Below are 13,464 nucleotides of genomic sequence, written 5' to 3' on the forward strand. Positions count from 1 at the left end.
ATGATATCATGAATTTTAAAACATTAATACAGATATGTCAGGCTCAACATGATTTCTTCTAACAACTCAAAGCAAAACCCTGAGGACTAAGCAGGTAAAAACTAAAGCTAATACATGCTGACACTGAAATTACCGAGTTGTCAGTGACTTTTAAAATTAAGTACAGCACACAATGGTACTGGTATAATCTAACAGGGAAAGAATAGTCTTCCCAACAAATGGTGCTAGGACAACTGGATAGCCACATACAAAAGAAATAATTTCATATCATACACAAAAATGAACTAAAACGGGATCAGAGACCTAATATAAGAGTTAAAACTATAAAAATCCTAGAAGAAAATACAAGAGTCAATCTTGGTGACCTTGAATTAGACCGGGATTTCTTAGATATGACACTAAAAGCACAAGCAACAAAAGAAGAAATTAACAAATTGGACTTCATTAGAACTTTGTACAGCAAAGGACTTAACCAAAAAAGTGAAAATGAGAAATTATTTGCAAATCACAAATCACTAAAATCATTTATAAAATACTTTATATATTCCAGAGTATATAAAGAGCTTTAGTAACTCAATAATAAAAAGATAAAAATAGCCCTGGCCTATTTGGCTCAGCGGTTAGAGTATCAGCCTGCGGTCTAGAGAGACCCAGGCTCAGTTCCTGCTAGGGGCACGTACCTTGGTTGCAGTTTGTCCCCAGCCCTGGTTGGGTCCCGCGGGAGGAAGCCACTCAATGTGTCCCTTTCACGTCAATGTTTCTCTTTCTCTCTCTCTCCCTCCCACTCTATCTGAACAAAAAAAAGGAAAAATGCCCTCGGGTAAGAAAAAAAAAAGATAAATAAGCCAATTAAAAATGTGCAAAGAACTTGGATATCTCTCCAGAGAAGATATACAAACAACCAATAAGCACATGAAAAGATGCTTGCTCCATTTCATTAGCTATAAAAGGAATTCAAATCAAAACCACAATGAGATACCACTTCATACCCACTTAAACTATAAGCAGTTTCTTTGTAAGTTTCTCCTTTTAGATCAGCACTGTCCAATAGAAATATAATGCCAGCCACAGAGGTAAGTTTAAATTTTCTAGTAACTACATTAAAGTAAAAAGAAACTAGTAAGCCCTGGCCGGGTTGCTAAGTGGTTAGTGCGTCAGCCTGCGGACCAAAGAGTCGCAGGTTCAATTCTGGTCAAGGGCATGTACCTCGGTTGTGGTTGGGTCCCCGGCCCTGGTTGGGGTTGTGCGGGAGGCAACCAATGGATGTGTCTCTCTCACATCGATGTTTCTCTCTCTCTCTCCTTCCCACTCTGTCTGAAAAAAACATATAAAAATAACCTCACGTGAGGATTAAAAAAAAGAAAAGAAACTGATGAGTTAATTTTAATATTTTACTTAACTCAATATACCTAAAATGTCATTTCAATAAGTAACCAATGTAAAATATTATTAATGAGTAATTTTACTTTTCTTTCATACTAAGTCTTCAAAATCGGGTATATATATTCTCTATAAACAGCACACTTCGTTTTGGACTAGCCACATCTCAAGTGCTTAAGACCCCACGTGGCTCGTGGCTAGGTAGTGGATAGTGCAGTTGTAGAGTTGGAGATCTCTGAGGGCCTCATCCATCACTGTAGGCTGGCACAATGCTTGATACACAGTAGTCATGCAGTAAACACAGGACAGGGCAAAAAGTTTACAGTTGTGAGTACTCAAAACACATTTATTCTTGTATTATAATTTATTATTGTATTATTTTCCATACAAACTGTAAACCTACTTTTGCCCCACCCTGTATGTGTTAAATGCATAAACATTTGCTCTCCACTACACCATAAAAACAGAATCACAGCAAGGTTACTGTGACTTATAATAAGAAATATATATTTGGTCTTCCTCCCTGTTTCTGGCAGAGAGCTACCAAATCCCAAGGACTTTTTTAAATGATGAGAGTAACAATGGTGTCTCTTATTACGTAACTGAGGTGACTTGGATCTCACTCAAGGATAGGGCCTGGTTGCCAGGAGGAGTCAACCACGTGATTAGAGAACTGGAACTGTGTCCTGATTTCTGGAGAAGGGAGAGGGGCTTGAAGTTGAATCAATCACCAGTGCCAATGCCTTCTTAGTCAATCATGACTATGTAATGAAGCCTCTATAAAAACCCAAAAGGGATTATCTTGTTGGCCTTTTTCAGAGAGCTTTCATGTGCCACCCAAGCTCCACAAGGACAGAACCTCCTGTTCGAAACTTTGCCCTGTGTATCTGTTCAACTGGCTGTTGATTTGTATCCTTTATAATGCATCAATAATTTAGTGAATAAATAGATTTTTCCTGTAACAGGGTTGTAGGAACTTCTGATTTATAGTCAGTCAGAAGTACAGCTAACAACCTGGCACCTGAAGTGGAGGGCAATCTTGTGGGACTAAGCCCTTTATATGCGGAATCTGATTCCATCTCCAGGTAGCTAGCATCAGAATTGAGTTGAATACTTGGATACCTTGATGGCATCCAAAAATTGCTTGGTGTGTGTAAGCCTAAACACACACACACACACACACACACACACACACACACTGTGTGCGCACGTACTGGAAGTGGGTCCGTAAACCCCATTCAGTTATTCAAATGCTTTCCAGAAATTTCTGGGTAATTTTATAATTCAGAAGACTCTTTAAGTTCCTAATGCTACAGTGAAGAATCCTACTGAGGATACAATTATAAATTTACCACCAGCAATGAGGTATGGTGGGAAAATGAAAAGCTGGAAAAAAAATGTTTAAAAAAATATCCTCATGTGAGGTTTATAAAAAATAAAAAAATAAGTGAAAAGCTGCCCTTGACTTCTATTACAGGGTATCTAAACAAAATACTTTGCCCTTTTAATTTCTGGGGCTCCTATGGCATTTTCCCATCTCGAATCACTCAAAATTTCTTTTCCTAAAGTCCCTTACTCTACACCACCAAAACCAAATCCAAGATGACTTCAGAGCAGTAGCACCAGCTTGGGAGTCCAACGCATTTCCCCACAGCAGCAGTGACTGAGCAGGATTGGAGTCCCACCCCCAATAGCAGCTGAGGCTCAGAACCGAGACACACCCATAGCAGGAGAGACTCATGAGCGGACATCTATGCCCAGGCAGCAGCAGCACAGATCGGCAGCTGAGACCCATCAGGAGCGGTGCCCCAGCCCAACCAGCAGCAAGGCTCAAGAAGCTGAGACCTGCCCCTGACAACTGCAGCAGCTGATTTGGAGTGGAGCCCCTCTCCCAGCAGCAGCAAAGTCCCAGGAGCTGGGCATCCTCAGCCCCCAACAGCAGCAGAGGATTGGGAACTGAGAGTACCCCCTGGTAACAGCAACAGCACTAGCAGCGCATACTGGAAGCTGACACTTGCCTCCAGCAGCATTAGCAGCAACTGGTCATGAACTGAGCCCCACCAGGCATCAGCACACCCCAGCAGGGCACCAGCTAAACCCACACACCCCAGAAGAGTACCAGCTGGACCCACGCACTCCAGAAGCACACCAGCAGGACCCATGCACCCCAGCAATGCCTACCATGAAAGACCAATACCAGCTGCTAGTCGTCAATCCTCCAGAAACCACAGCAGGCAAGAAGCACCACACACCAAAACAGCCTAGGAGGCACAGCAGCCTTATTTGATACACACCAACCTGACTACACATCCCAACATCCCTCACCAGGCCTAGAATTACCAGACTGCTAAGATGGTGAGACAAAGAAATAACACCCAATTGAAAGAAAAGGAGGAATCACCAGAAAAGGAACTACATGAAACGAAAGCAAGCACTTTGTCAGATAAAGAATTCAAAGCAATTTTTTAAGTGTGCTAACAATTTAGTGAAAACTACAAGCAACTTAATGAAAATTATAAAGAGCTCAGTGGGAACTACATCAGCATAAAAAAAAAGGTAGAAGCTGTGAATAAAAATCAAGTAAAACTAAATAATGACACAGCTGATATGAAAAATACCTTAGAAGGTCTTAATAGTAGATCAGAAGAAGCTGCAGACCGAATCAGTGAGTTAGAAGACAAGGTAGAAAAAAAACACCTAAACAGAGCAACATATGGGGAAAAAAATTAAAAAGCAGGAGAGTTTAAGGAGCTTTGGGACAACACGAAACATAATAATATTCGCATCATAGGGGTACCAGAAAGTGAAGGATCAGAGAAAGGAATAGAGAACCTGTTTGAAGAAATAATGACAGAAAACTTCCCTATTCTGGTGAAGGAAAAAGTCACGCAAGTCCAGGAAACACAGAGTGCACCAAGCAAGATGAACCCCAAAAGATCCATAGATAGACACATTATAATTAAAATGGCAAACATTAAAGACAAAGAAAGAATCTTAAAGGAAGCAAGAGAAAGACAGTTACCTTCAAGGGAGCTCCCATTAGACTGTCAGCTAATTTCTCAATAGAAACACTGCAGGCCAGAAGGGAATGGCATGAAGTATACAAAGTAATGCAAAGCAAGGGTCTGAATCCAAGACTACTCTATCCAGCAAAGCTATCATTCAAAATTAAAGGTGAAATAAAGAGCTTCACCGACCAAAAAAAGCTAAAGGAATTTACCACCACCAGACCAGCATTGCAAGAAATGCTAAAGGAACTGTTATAAGAAGAAGGGGGGGGGGGGGGACACAGGGGGGAGACACAGGCATAAAATAAAAATGGCAACTAGTAAGTATCTATCAATAATAATCATAAATGTAAATGGCTTAAATGCTCTAATCAAAAGACACAGGGCAGCTGATTGGATAAGAAAACACGACCCATATATATGCTGTCTACAAGAGACCTGCCTCGCAACAAAAGACTCACACAGGATGAAAATGAAGGGATGGAAAAAAATTTTCCAGGCAAATGGAAATGAAAACAAAAGCTGATGTAGCAATACTCATATCTGATAAGACAGACTTCAAATTGAGGGCCAAATAAGAGGCAAGGAAGGTCACTACATAATATTAAAAGGATCAATCCAACAAGAGGACATAACTCTGGTAAACATTTATGTACCAACTATAGGAGCACCAAAATATATTTAAAAAACTTTTGGAGAACTTCAAGGGAGAGATCAATAGCAATACAATCATAGTGGATGACACCCCACTGACACCACTGGAGAGATCTTCTGGACAAAAAATTAACAGGAAACAGAGTCCTTAAATGATGAACAAGATCAGTTGGAGTTAACTGATATTTACAGAACATTTCACCCCAAAGCTGCAGAATATCCACTCTTCTCAAGTGCACATAGGACATTCTTGAAGATAGACCACATGTTAGGACACAAAGTAAACCTCTACAAATTCAAGAAGATTGAAATCACATTAAGCATCTTCTCAGATCACAATGGCATGAAACTAGAAATCAATTACAATAAAAACACTCAAAAACATTCAAACACATGGAGGCTAAATAGCATGTTATTAAAAAATTAATGGGTTACCAATGTGATCAAGAAAGAAATAAAAAATTTCCTGGAAACTAATGAAAATGAACACACCACAATACAAAATCTATGGGACAGAGCAAAAGCAGTCCTGAGAGGGAAGCTCAGAGCAATACAGTCCTACCTCAAGAAAGAAGAAAAACTTCTGATAAACTATCTAACCCAACAACTTAAAGATTTAGAAAGAGAACCAAAATAAAAACCCAGAGTTAGTAGAAGGAAGCAAATAATAAAAATCAGAGGAAATGTAAATTATATAGAGACTAAAAAAGCAATACAAAAGATCAATGAAACCAAGAGCTGGTTCTTTGAAAAAATAAACAAGATTGATCAACCTTTAGCCAGACTCACCAAGAAACAAAGAGAGAGAACACAAATTAATAAAATCAGAAAGGAAAGAGGTGAAGTAACAACAGACACCATAGAAATACAAAGGATTGTAAGAAACTACTATGAACAACTATATGCCAACAAATTTGACAACCTAGGTGAAATCATATACATACTATTCCAAAACTCAACTGGGAAGAGTCAGAAAATCTAAACAGACCAATAACAATTAAGAAATTAGAAGAAGTAACCAATAAAATCCCAGCAAACAAAGCCCTGGTCCAGATGGCTACACAGGGGATATTTACCAAACATTCAAAGAAGAACTATCACCTATTCTCCTCAAACTATTCCAAAAAATTCAAGAGGAAGGAAGACTTCCAAGCTCTTTTTATGAAGCCAGCATAATCCTAATCCCAAAACCAGCTAAAGACACTACAAAGAAAGAAAATTACAGGCCAATATCCCTGATGAACATAGATGTCAAAATCCTCAACAAAGTCTTAGCAAATAAAATCCAGCAATATATTTTAAAAATTATACACTACTACCAAGTGGGATTTATCCCAGGGATGCAAGGCTGGTACAATATTTATAAATTGATAAATGTGATACACCACATAAAAAAAAAAGATAAAAATCATGTGATCATATCACTAGACACTGAAAAAGCACTTGATAAAATCCAACAACCATTTGTGATAAAAACTCAGCAAAGTGGGAATAGAAGGATCAAATATCAACATAATAAAGGCCATTTATGACAAACCTACAGCCAACATCATAATCAATAGGCAAAAAGAAAAGCATTTCCCTTAAGAACAGGAAAAAGACAGGGATGTCACTCTTATTTAACATAGTACAGGAAGTCTCAGCCACAGCAATCAGACAAGAAGAAAAATTTAAAGGGATACAAACTGGGAAGGAAAAAGTGAAACTGTCATTATTCGTAGATGATATGATATTGTACATAGAAAACCCTAAAGACTCCATCAAAAAACTACTAGATTTGCCCTGGCCGGTTTGGCTCAGCGGTTAGAGCGTTGGCCTGTGGTCTGGAGAGACCGGGGTTCAGTTCCCGCTGGGGGCGCGTACCTTGGTTGCAGTTTGTCCCCGGCCCTGATTGGGTCGTGTGGGTGGCAGCCGCTCGATGTGTCACTTTCATGTCGGTGTTTCTCTCTCTCTCTCTCCCTCCCACTCTATCTGAACAAAATGCTGAAAGGTGTCCTTGGGTGAGGATAAAAAACAACAACAAACTACTAGACTTCATAAATGAATTTGGCAAAGTAGCAGGAAACAAAATCAACATCCAGAAATCATTAGCATTTTAATACACCAATAATGAATACAGAAAGATAAACTAAAAAAAAATCCCATTTAGTATTGCAACAAAAAAATTAAGATACCTAGGAATAAACTTAACTAAAGAAGTAAAGGACCTGTTCACAGAACACTGAAAAAAGAAATAGAGGAAGATATAAAAAAGTGGAAGCATACACCTTGTTCATGGATTGGAAGAATTATTATCATTAAAATATCCATACTACTCAAAGCAAACTATAGATTCAATGCAATCCCCATTAAAATACCAACAACATATTTCACAGAGCTAGAACAAACACTCCAAAAGTTTATATGAAACCATAAAAGACCCCGACTAGCCACAGTAGTTTTGAAACAGAAGAACAAAGTAGGAGGGATCTCGATATCAGATATCAGGTTATATTACAAAGCCACTATAATCAAAACAGCCTGGTACTGACACAAGAACAGGCATATAGATCAATGGAACAGAACAGAGAACCCAGAAATTACCCAAGACATTATGCTCAATTAATATTTGACAAAAGTGGCAAGAGCATACAATAAAGACAGCCTCTTTAATAAATGGTGCTGGGAAAATTGGACAGCTACATGCACAAAAAATTAAACTAGACCGCCAACTTATACCATACACAAGAATAAACTCAAAATGGATAAAAGACTTAAATGTGACTTGTGAATAAAAATCCTAGAAGAAAATGTAGGCAACAAAATTTCAGACATCACATGCAGCAGAATTTTCACTGATACAATGCCTAAGGCAAGAGAAACAAAAGAAAAAATTAATACATGGAACTACATCAAACTAAAAAGCTTCCGCACAGCAAAAGAAACAACCATCAAAATGGAAAGGGAACCCACTATATGGGAGAGCATTATTGCCAATGATACATCAGATAAGGGGTTAATTTCCAAAATATATAGAGTACTCATACAACTCAATAAAAAAAAGACAAAGAACCCAGTTAAAAAGTGAGCAGCTCTGGCCAGTTTGGCTCAGCGATTACAGCGTCGGCCTGCAGACCAGAGAGTTCCAAGTTCGGTTCCCGCTAAGGGCATGTATCTCGGTTACGATATGTCCCCAGCCCCAGCTGGGGTGGTGCAGGTGGCAGCCACTCTATGTGTCTGTTTCACATTGATGTTTCTCTCTCTCTCTTCCACCCTCTTTCCTTCCCACTCTGTCTGAAGATAAATGCAAAGGGGTCCTCAGATGAGGATAAATAAATAATTAATTAATTAATTTAAAAAATGGGCAGAGGACCTAAATAGACACCTCTCCATAAAGGACATACAAATGGCCAAGAGACATGAAAAAATGCTCAACATCACTAATCATCAGAGAGATGCAAATTAAAGCAACTATGAGGTATCACCTTATACCTGCCAGAATGGCCGCCATCAACAAATCATCAAATAACAAGTGCTGGCGAGGGTGTGGAGAAAAGGGTACCCTAGTATACCGCTGGTGGGAATGCAGACTGGTGCAGCCACTGTGGAAAACAATATGGTGTTTCCTCAAAAAATTAAAAATTGTACTGCCATTTGACCCAGTGATCCCACTTCTTGGAATATATCCTAAGAAGCCTGAAACACCAATCAGAAAGAATATATGTACCCCTATTTCATAGCAGCACTATTTACAATTGCTAAGATCTGGAAACAGCCCAGTGTCCATCAATAGATGAGTGGGTAAAAAAGCTGTGGTACATATACACAATGGAATACTATGCAGCTGTAAGAAAGAAAGCTCTCTTATTCTTTGAGACAACATGTAGGGACCTGGAGAGTATTATCCTAAGCGAAACAAGCCAGTTAGAGAAAGACAAGTATCACATGATCTCACTTATTTGTGGAATATAATGGACAAATAAGATGATGAACAAAATAGACCCAGAGACATGGAAGTAGGGTTCAGACTGACAAACTTCAGAGGAGGGGGGGATAAACCAAAGAACTTATGCATATAAGTATAACCAATGGGGGGCAGGAGGAGGGTAAAACCAATGAACTTATGCATATAAGTATAACCAATGGGGGGCAGGAGGAGGGGGAGAAAAGGAAAAATATCTGTAACAAAAATTTTAAAAAAAGATAACTTCACTTCCTGCTTAACAAAGATGGTATCAATCAGATATGAGCCTCTCAAGCACGTTACACCTTCTAGCTCATCTAACCTACCTTAACTTAAGACCTGCTGGTTCACACATTTCCTCACTCAATGAAACTGGGCACTAGCTTCCAGTCTTTCTTGGACTCTCCTCATCTGTTATCTCCTTTTTTCCCAGCTCTACTGATTTAGTCTTTGCTGAAATAGCACCTCCTCAGTGAGGCCTACCCTAACCACCTATTTTAAAAAAGCAATTCTGTCATACTTTCCTTATTCCTCTTACCTGCTCTGCATTTCCTCCATAACAGTTTTCACCTTCCACATATAGCTTGCTTATTATTTGTCTCCTAGCATACTAGCATGTGCGATCAGTTAGGGCAAGGACCCTGTCTTTTGTCCTTAGCATCTAGACAAATACTTAATAATGCTTTGCTAGGTTGAAACAGCTGCCTCAAGAGTGGCTGGACAAGAGGATCTCTTCCAGCTGTTAGGTTTTACTAATTCTTGCTCCTGATTCATGTCTGTGTACTATTAGATTGTTCTGTTTGGAGAAATCTTTCACAGATGGAGAAAAACTCAGAGAGTCTTCCTATATGTATCTCCTCCCTGATCCCAACACTCTGGGCAATGTTCCCACACATACTGTATGCAAAAAAGCAAAGACAGAGATCATCTTAACCTTAGGATGAGTAGAAATGAGTATAGTCCTTCATAAATATTTTCTTAACTTTGTCTACTCCACACTCATTAAGTGCTATCCTTCATTAAGCTGGTTTAAACTGAAAAATTTTCTGAAATAATTAAATCACACATGCTTCTAAGAATCTTTGTCCTTTAAGAAATCCCAAACCGCCCTGGCCAGTTTGGTTCAGCGGTTAGAGCGTCGGCCTGCGGTCCTGAGAGACCCGGGTTCGGTTCCCGCTAGGGGCGCGTACCTCGGTTGCAGTTTGTCCCCGGCCCTGGTCGGTTGTGCGGGTGGCAGCCACTCGATGTGTTCCTTTCACGTCGATGTTTCTCTCTCTCTCTCTGTTCCTCTCTCTCCCTCCCACTCTACCTGAACAAAAAAATGGAAAACTGTCCTCGGGGGAGGATAAAAAAAAAAAAAAAAAAAAAAAAGAAATCCCAAACCTATGGATCACAAAATGAAAGTCTGAGTTCAGAAGAACAAAGCAAGATCAGTGAGAAAGGTCTTAATGTGCTGGCCTGGGGCAGAGCGTGATGCAGTCAAGCAACCAACCAGCCAGAGCTCTTACCTGTGCCAATCCTCCCAGGAGGGGATAAATTCCATGCAGTCTTATCACTTGGGGCAGCTTCGGGCTCTCCTGGCTGACCTGGAACCATAAAGGCGAGGGGCTGCTTTGGCTAGAGAGACCCTTGGAATTCCCTAACTTTACCCCAAGAGGATTTCCCAGCAGTCCCTATTCTCCTTCCAGAGTTTCCTGAGATTCTGGAGAGGCAGTACAAAGTACAGGGGCAGACCAAGTACAAAAGAAGAGAGGTACAAAGAGAAAAGACACGCAGAGGAAGAATATGCCTGATGTCCCAGGCATACTATCTCAAGCATGGGATAATAAAATGTATCATCATGAAAAAAGAGCAAGAAGAGAAAGCTCTATGAGACAAAGCCATCAATTCAGCAGGAAGATCACGTTCTGCTACAGCTCACGAGGCTGACCTGACACCTTGGTGAAGTTCATGGATGAAGGGTGCTAACTAGGCATGGAGAGCATATAGGTAACTCCCATTTCTCTATAGGTGAGTGCTGAAGATGGGTGTGTGTAGTGGGGGGGTCTATATTTACACAAGTGACCTATTCCCTTGTACTTCATTATGTTGCTTGTTTTCCATCAATCTGCCCTAAAATAAGGAACCCTACAGACCTCCAAAACAATTTTTTCTTTCAAATTACACACATATATATATATATATATATATATATATAATTCAAACTATCATTTAAACAGAGGAAAACACTATTGTAGTTGGCATAAAAACCAAATATGCTTTAAATACTATTTAAACCAGTTTCTCGAGCTCTTGACTAAAACAAAATGGTACCAGATATAAGAGTTGTGAGAAAATTGCCTTTTGAAAATAAATGAAATATACATATAAATTTTTCAATGCTAAAAATGCAACTTCCGAATTTGAAAAGTATAAACTTACTTCCACTCTTTAGCAGTCGCTTTTCTTCTTCCTTTAGCTTGTTCTGCATCAGACGGAGAGTATTTTCAGCTTCCTTTGGAACAGTAAAACAAGATAAAGAAGAGATTACCCTTTTGTGAACATTTTATTATTCTTTACCATTTGGGTAAGTACTGCTCTTTGTAACATAGAACCAGAAAAAAATCCAAACTAAAAGAAGGGGAAGAAAACTAACACTGCCTAAGATACTACTGCAGTTGGGAAACCTGACACCCTTTCTTTCTATAATCACCCAGCAGCGCTGTGGAAAGGGAGGCTCCCAGAAGGGACACAACTGACCTAAAATGGGCCTGGCTGGCTCCCAAACCCATGCTCTTCCCACTACACCTCAGTAACTCTGAAGAAAACTGAATGACACAATGAAATACCCATCATGTGTGCCTGCACAGATGCATCAACTATGGGCACTACAGGCCTCTTACTCTAAAAAGAATAAAGCATAAAATTTATTGTTTCTCTGCCCTGCACAATTCCAGCCCTGGAAGATGCTAAATGGTGGAGCTGATCAGGATGGGAAAAGAAATAAATACTAGTTTTAATTCCTAGAGAATTAAAGAAAAAGTTAATATTTCAGTTAGTTCACAAAATGTGGTCCTGATTACTGTCAAAATAAAGAATGGAATAGGCTTCTCCAAACAGGACATATATAAGGCCAGGAGACATATGAAAAAATGCTCATCATGTCTAATCATCAGAGAGATGCAAATTAAAACGACTATGAGATATCACCTCACACCTGCCAGAATGGTGGCCATCAACAAATCATCTAACGAGAGGAGAAAAGGGTACTCTAGCCCACTGCTGGTGGGAATGCAGACTGGTGCAGCCACTATGGAAAACAATATGGTATTTTCTCAAAAAATTAAAAACTGAACTGCCATTTGACCCAGTGATCCCACTTCTTGGAATATAGCCTAAGAAGCCTGAAACACCAATCAGGAAGAATATATGCACCCCTATGTTCTTAGCAGCACTATTTACAATAGCTAAGATCTGGAAACAGCCCAAGTGCCCATCAGGAGATGAATGGGTAAAAAAACTGTGGTACATATACACAATGGAGTACTATGCAGCTGTAAGAAAGAGAGATCTCTTAACTCTTTGAGATGACATGGAGACACCTGGAGAGTATTATCCTAAGCAAAACAAGCCCGTCAGAGAAAGACAAGTACCACATGATCTCACTTATTTGTGGAACATAATGAACAAAATAAGCTGTCGACCAAAAGAGATCCAGAATCATGGAAGTAGGGAACAGAATGACAAACCTCAGAGGGATGGGACATGGGAGGGGAGGGATGAGATAAACCAAAGAACTTATACGCATATATGCACAACCAACTGACATGGACACTAGGCTGGGGAAGGCAGGAGGGGGGTGGGAGCGGGAAGGAGGGGGTCAATGGGGAAAAAAGGGGGACATCTGTAATATTTTCAACAATAATTTTTTAAAAAGATGGGAGAAGAAATTAGTCTTTAGATTTTTGTTGTTGCTATAAACATTAAAAAGAAAGCACTACATTCCATACATTCGATATTTTGAGGGACTAGGTATTAAAAGCACAGAGAGTAGATGTGACCATAGGAGAAAAAGAAGGTAAGTATTTGTTGAAGGAAGAACGTGCAGCCTGAGATTCGTTCTTCAGTACATTCTCTGAACCCAGAGGTGGCCCCAGACAATAGTACAAAATGGTCAGTTCATTTTCACTGGTCTTTTATTGTTCTTTCCCAGACACCCAATGTTTAAAGTGTCCTGGATGCCCTGGCCGGTTTTGCTCAGCAGTTAGAGCGTCGGCCTGCGGTCTAGAGAGACCCGGGTTCGGTTCCCGCTAAGGGCGCGTACCTCGGTTGCAGTTTGTCCCTGGTCCTGGTCAGTCGTGCGGGCGGCAGCCACTTGATGTGTCCCTTTCACATCGATGTTTCTCTCTCTCTCTTCCTCTCTCTCCCTCCCACTCTACCTGAACAAAAAAAAAAAAATGGAAAATGTCCTCGAGTGAGGATAAATACATACATACATAC

At 39.9% G+C, this 13,464-nt stretch overlaps 1 protein-coding gene across 5 annotated transcripts in view; it reads right to left on the bottom strand.

Annotated features, from left to right (window-relative positions):
• CLUAP1 (clusterin associated protein 1) overlaps positions 1–13,464 on the bottom strand; it is an 83,801-nt gene that overhangs the window by 7,888 nt on the left and 62,449 nt on the right. For 3 of the 5 annotated variants that reach the window (XM_036278989.1, XM_036278987.1, XM_036278988.1), the window contains one exon: positions 11,407–11,479. In XM_036278989.1, coding sequence (XP_036134882.1) covers positions 11,407–11,479 — 73 coding nt within the window. Of the gene's footprint in view, positions 1–10,493; positions 10,572–11,406; positions 11,480–13,464 lie in introns of all 5 variants that reach the window. The other 2 variants (XM_036278986.1, XM_036278985.1) reach the window with 1 other exon arrangement.

This window comes from Molossus molossus, unplaced genomic scaffold (assembly GCF_014108415.1).
Source record: "Molossus molossus isolate mMolMol1 unplaced genomic scaffold, mMolMol1.p scaffold_m16_p_3, whole genome shotgun sequence".
Classification (NCBI taxonomy): domain Eukaryota; kingdom Metazoa; phylum Chordata; class Mammalia; order Chiroptera; family Molossidae; genus Molossus; species Molossus molossus.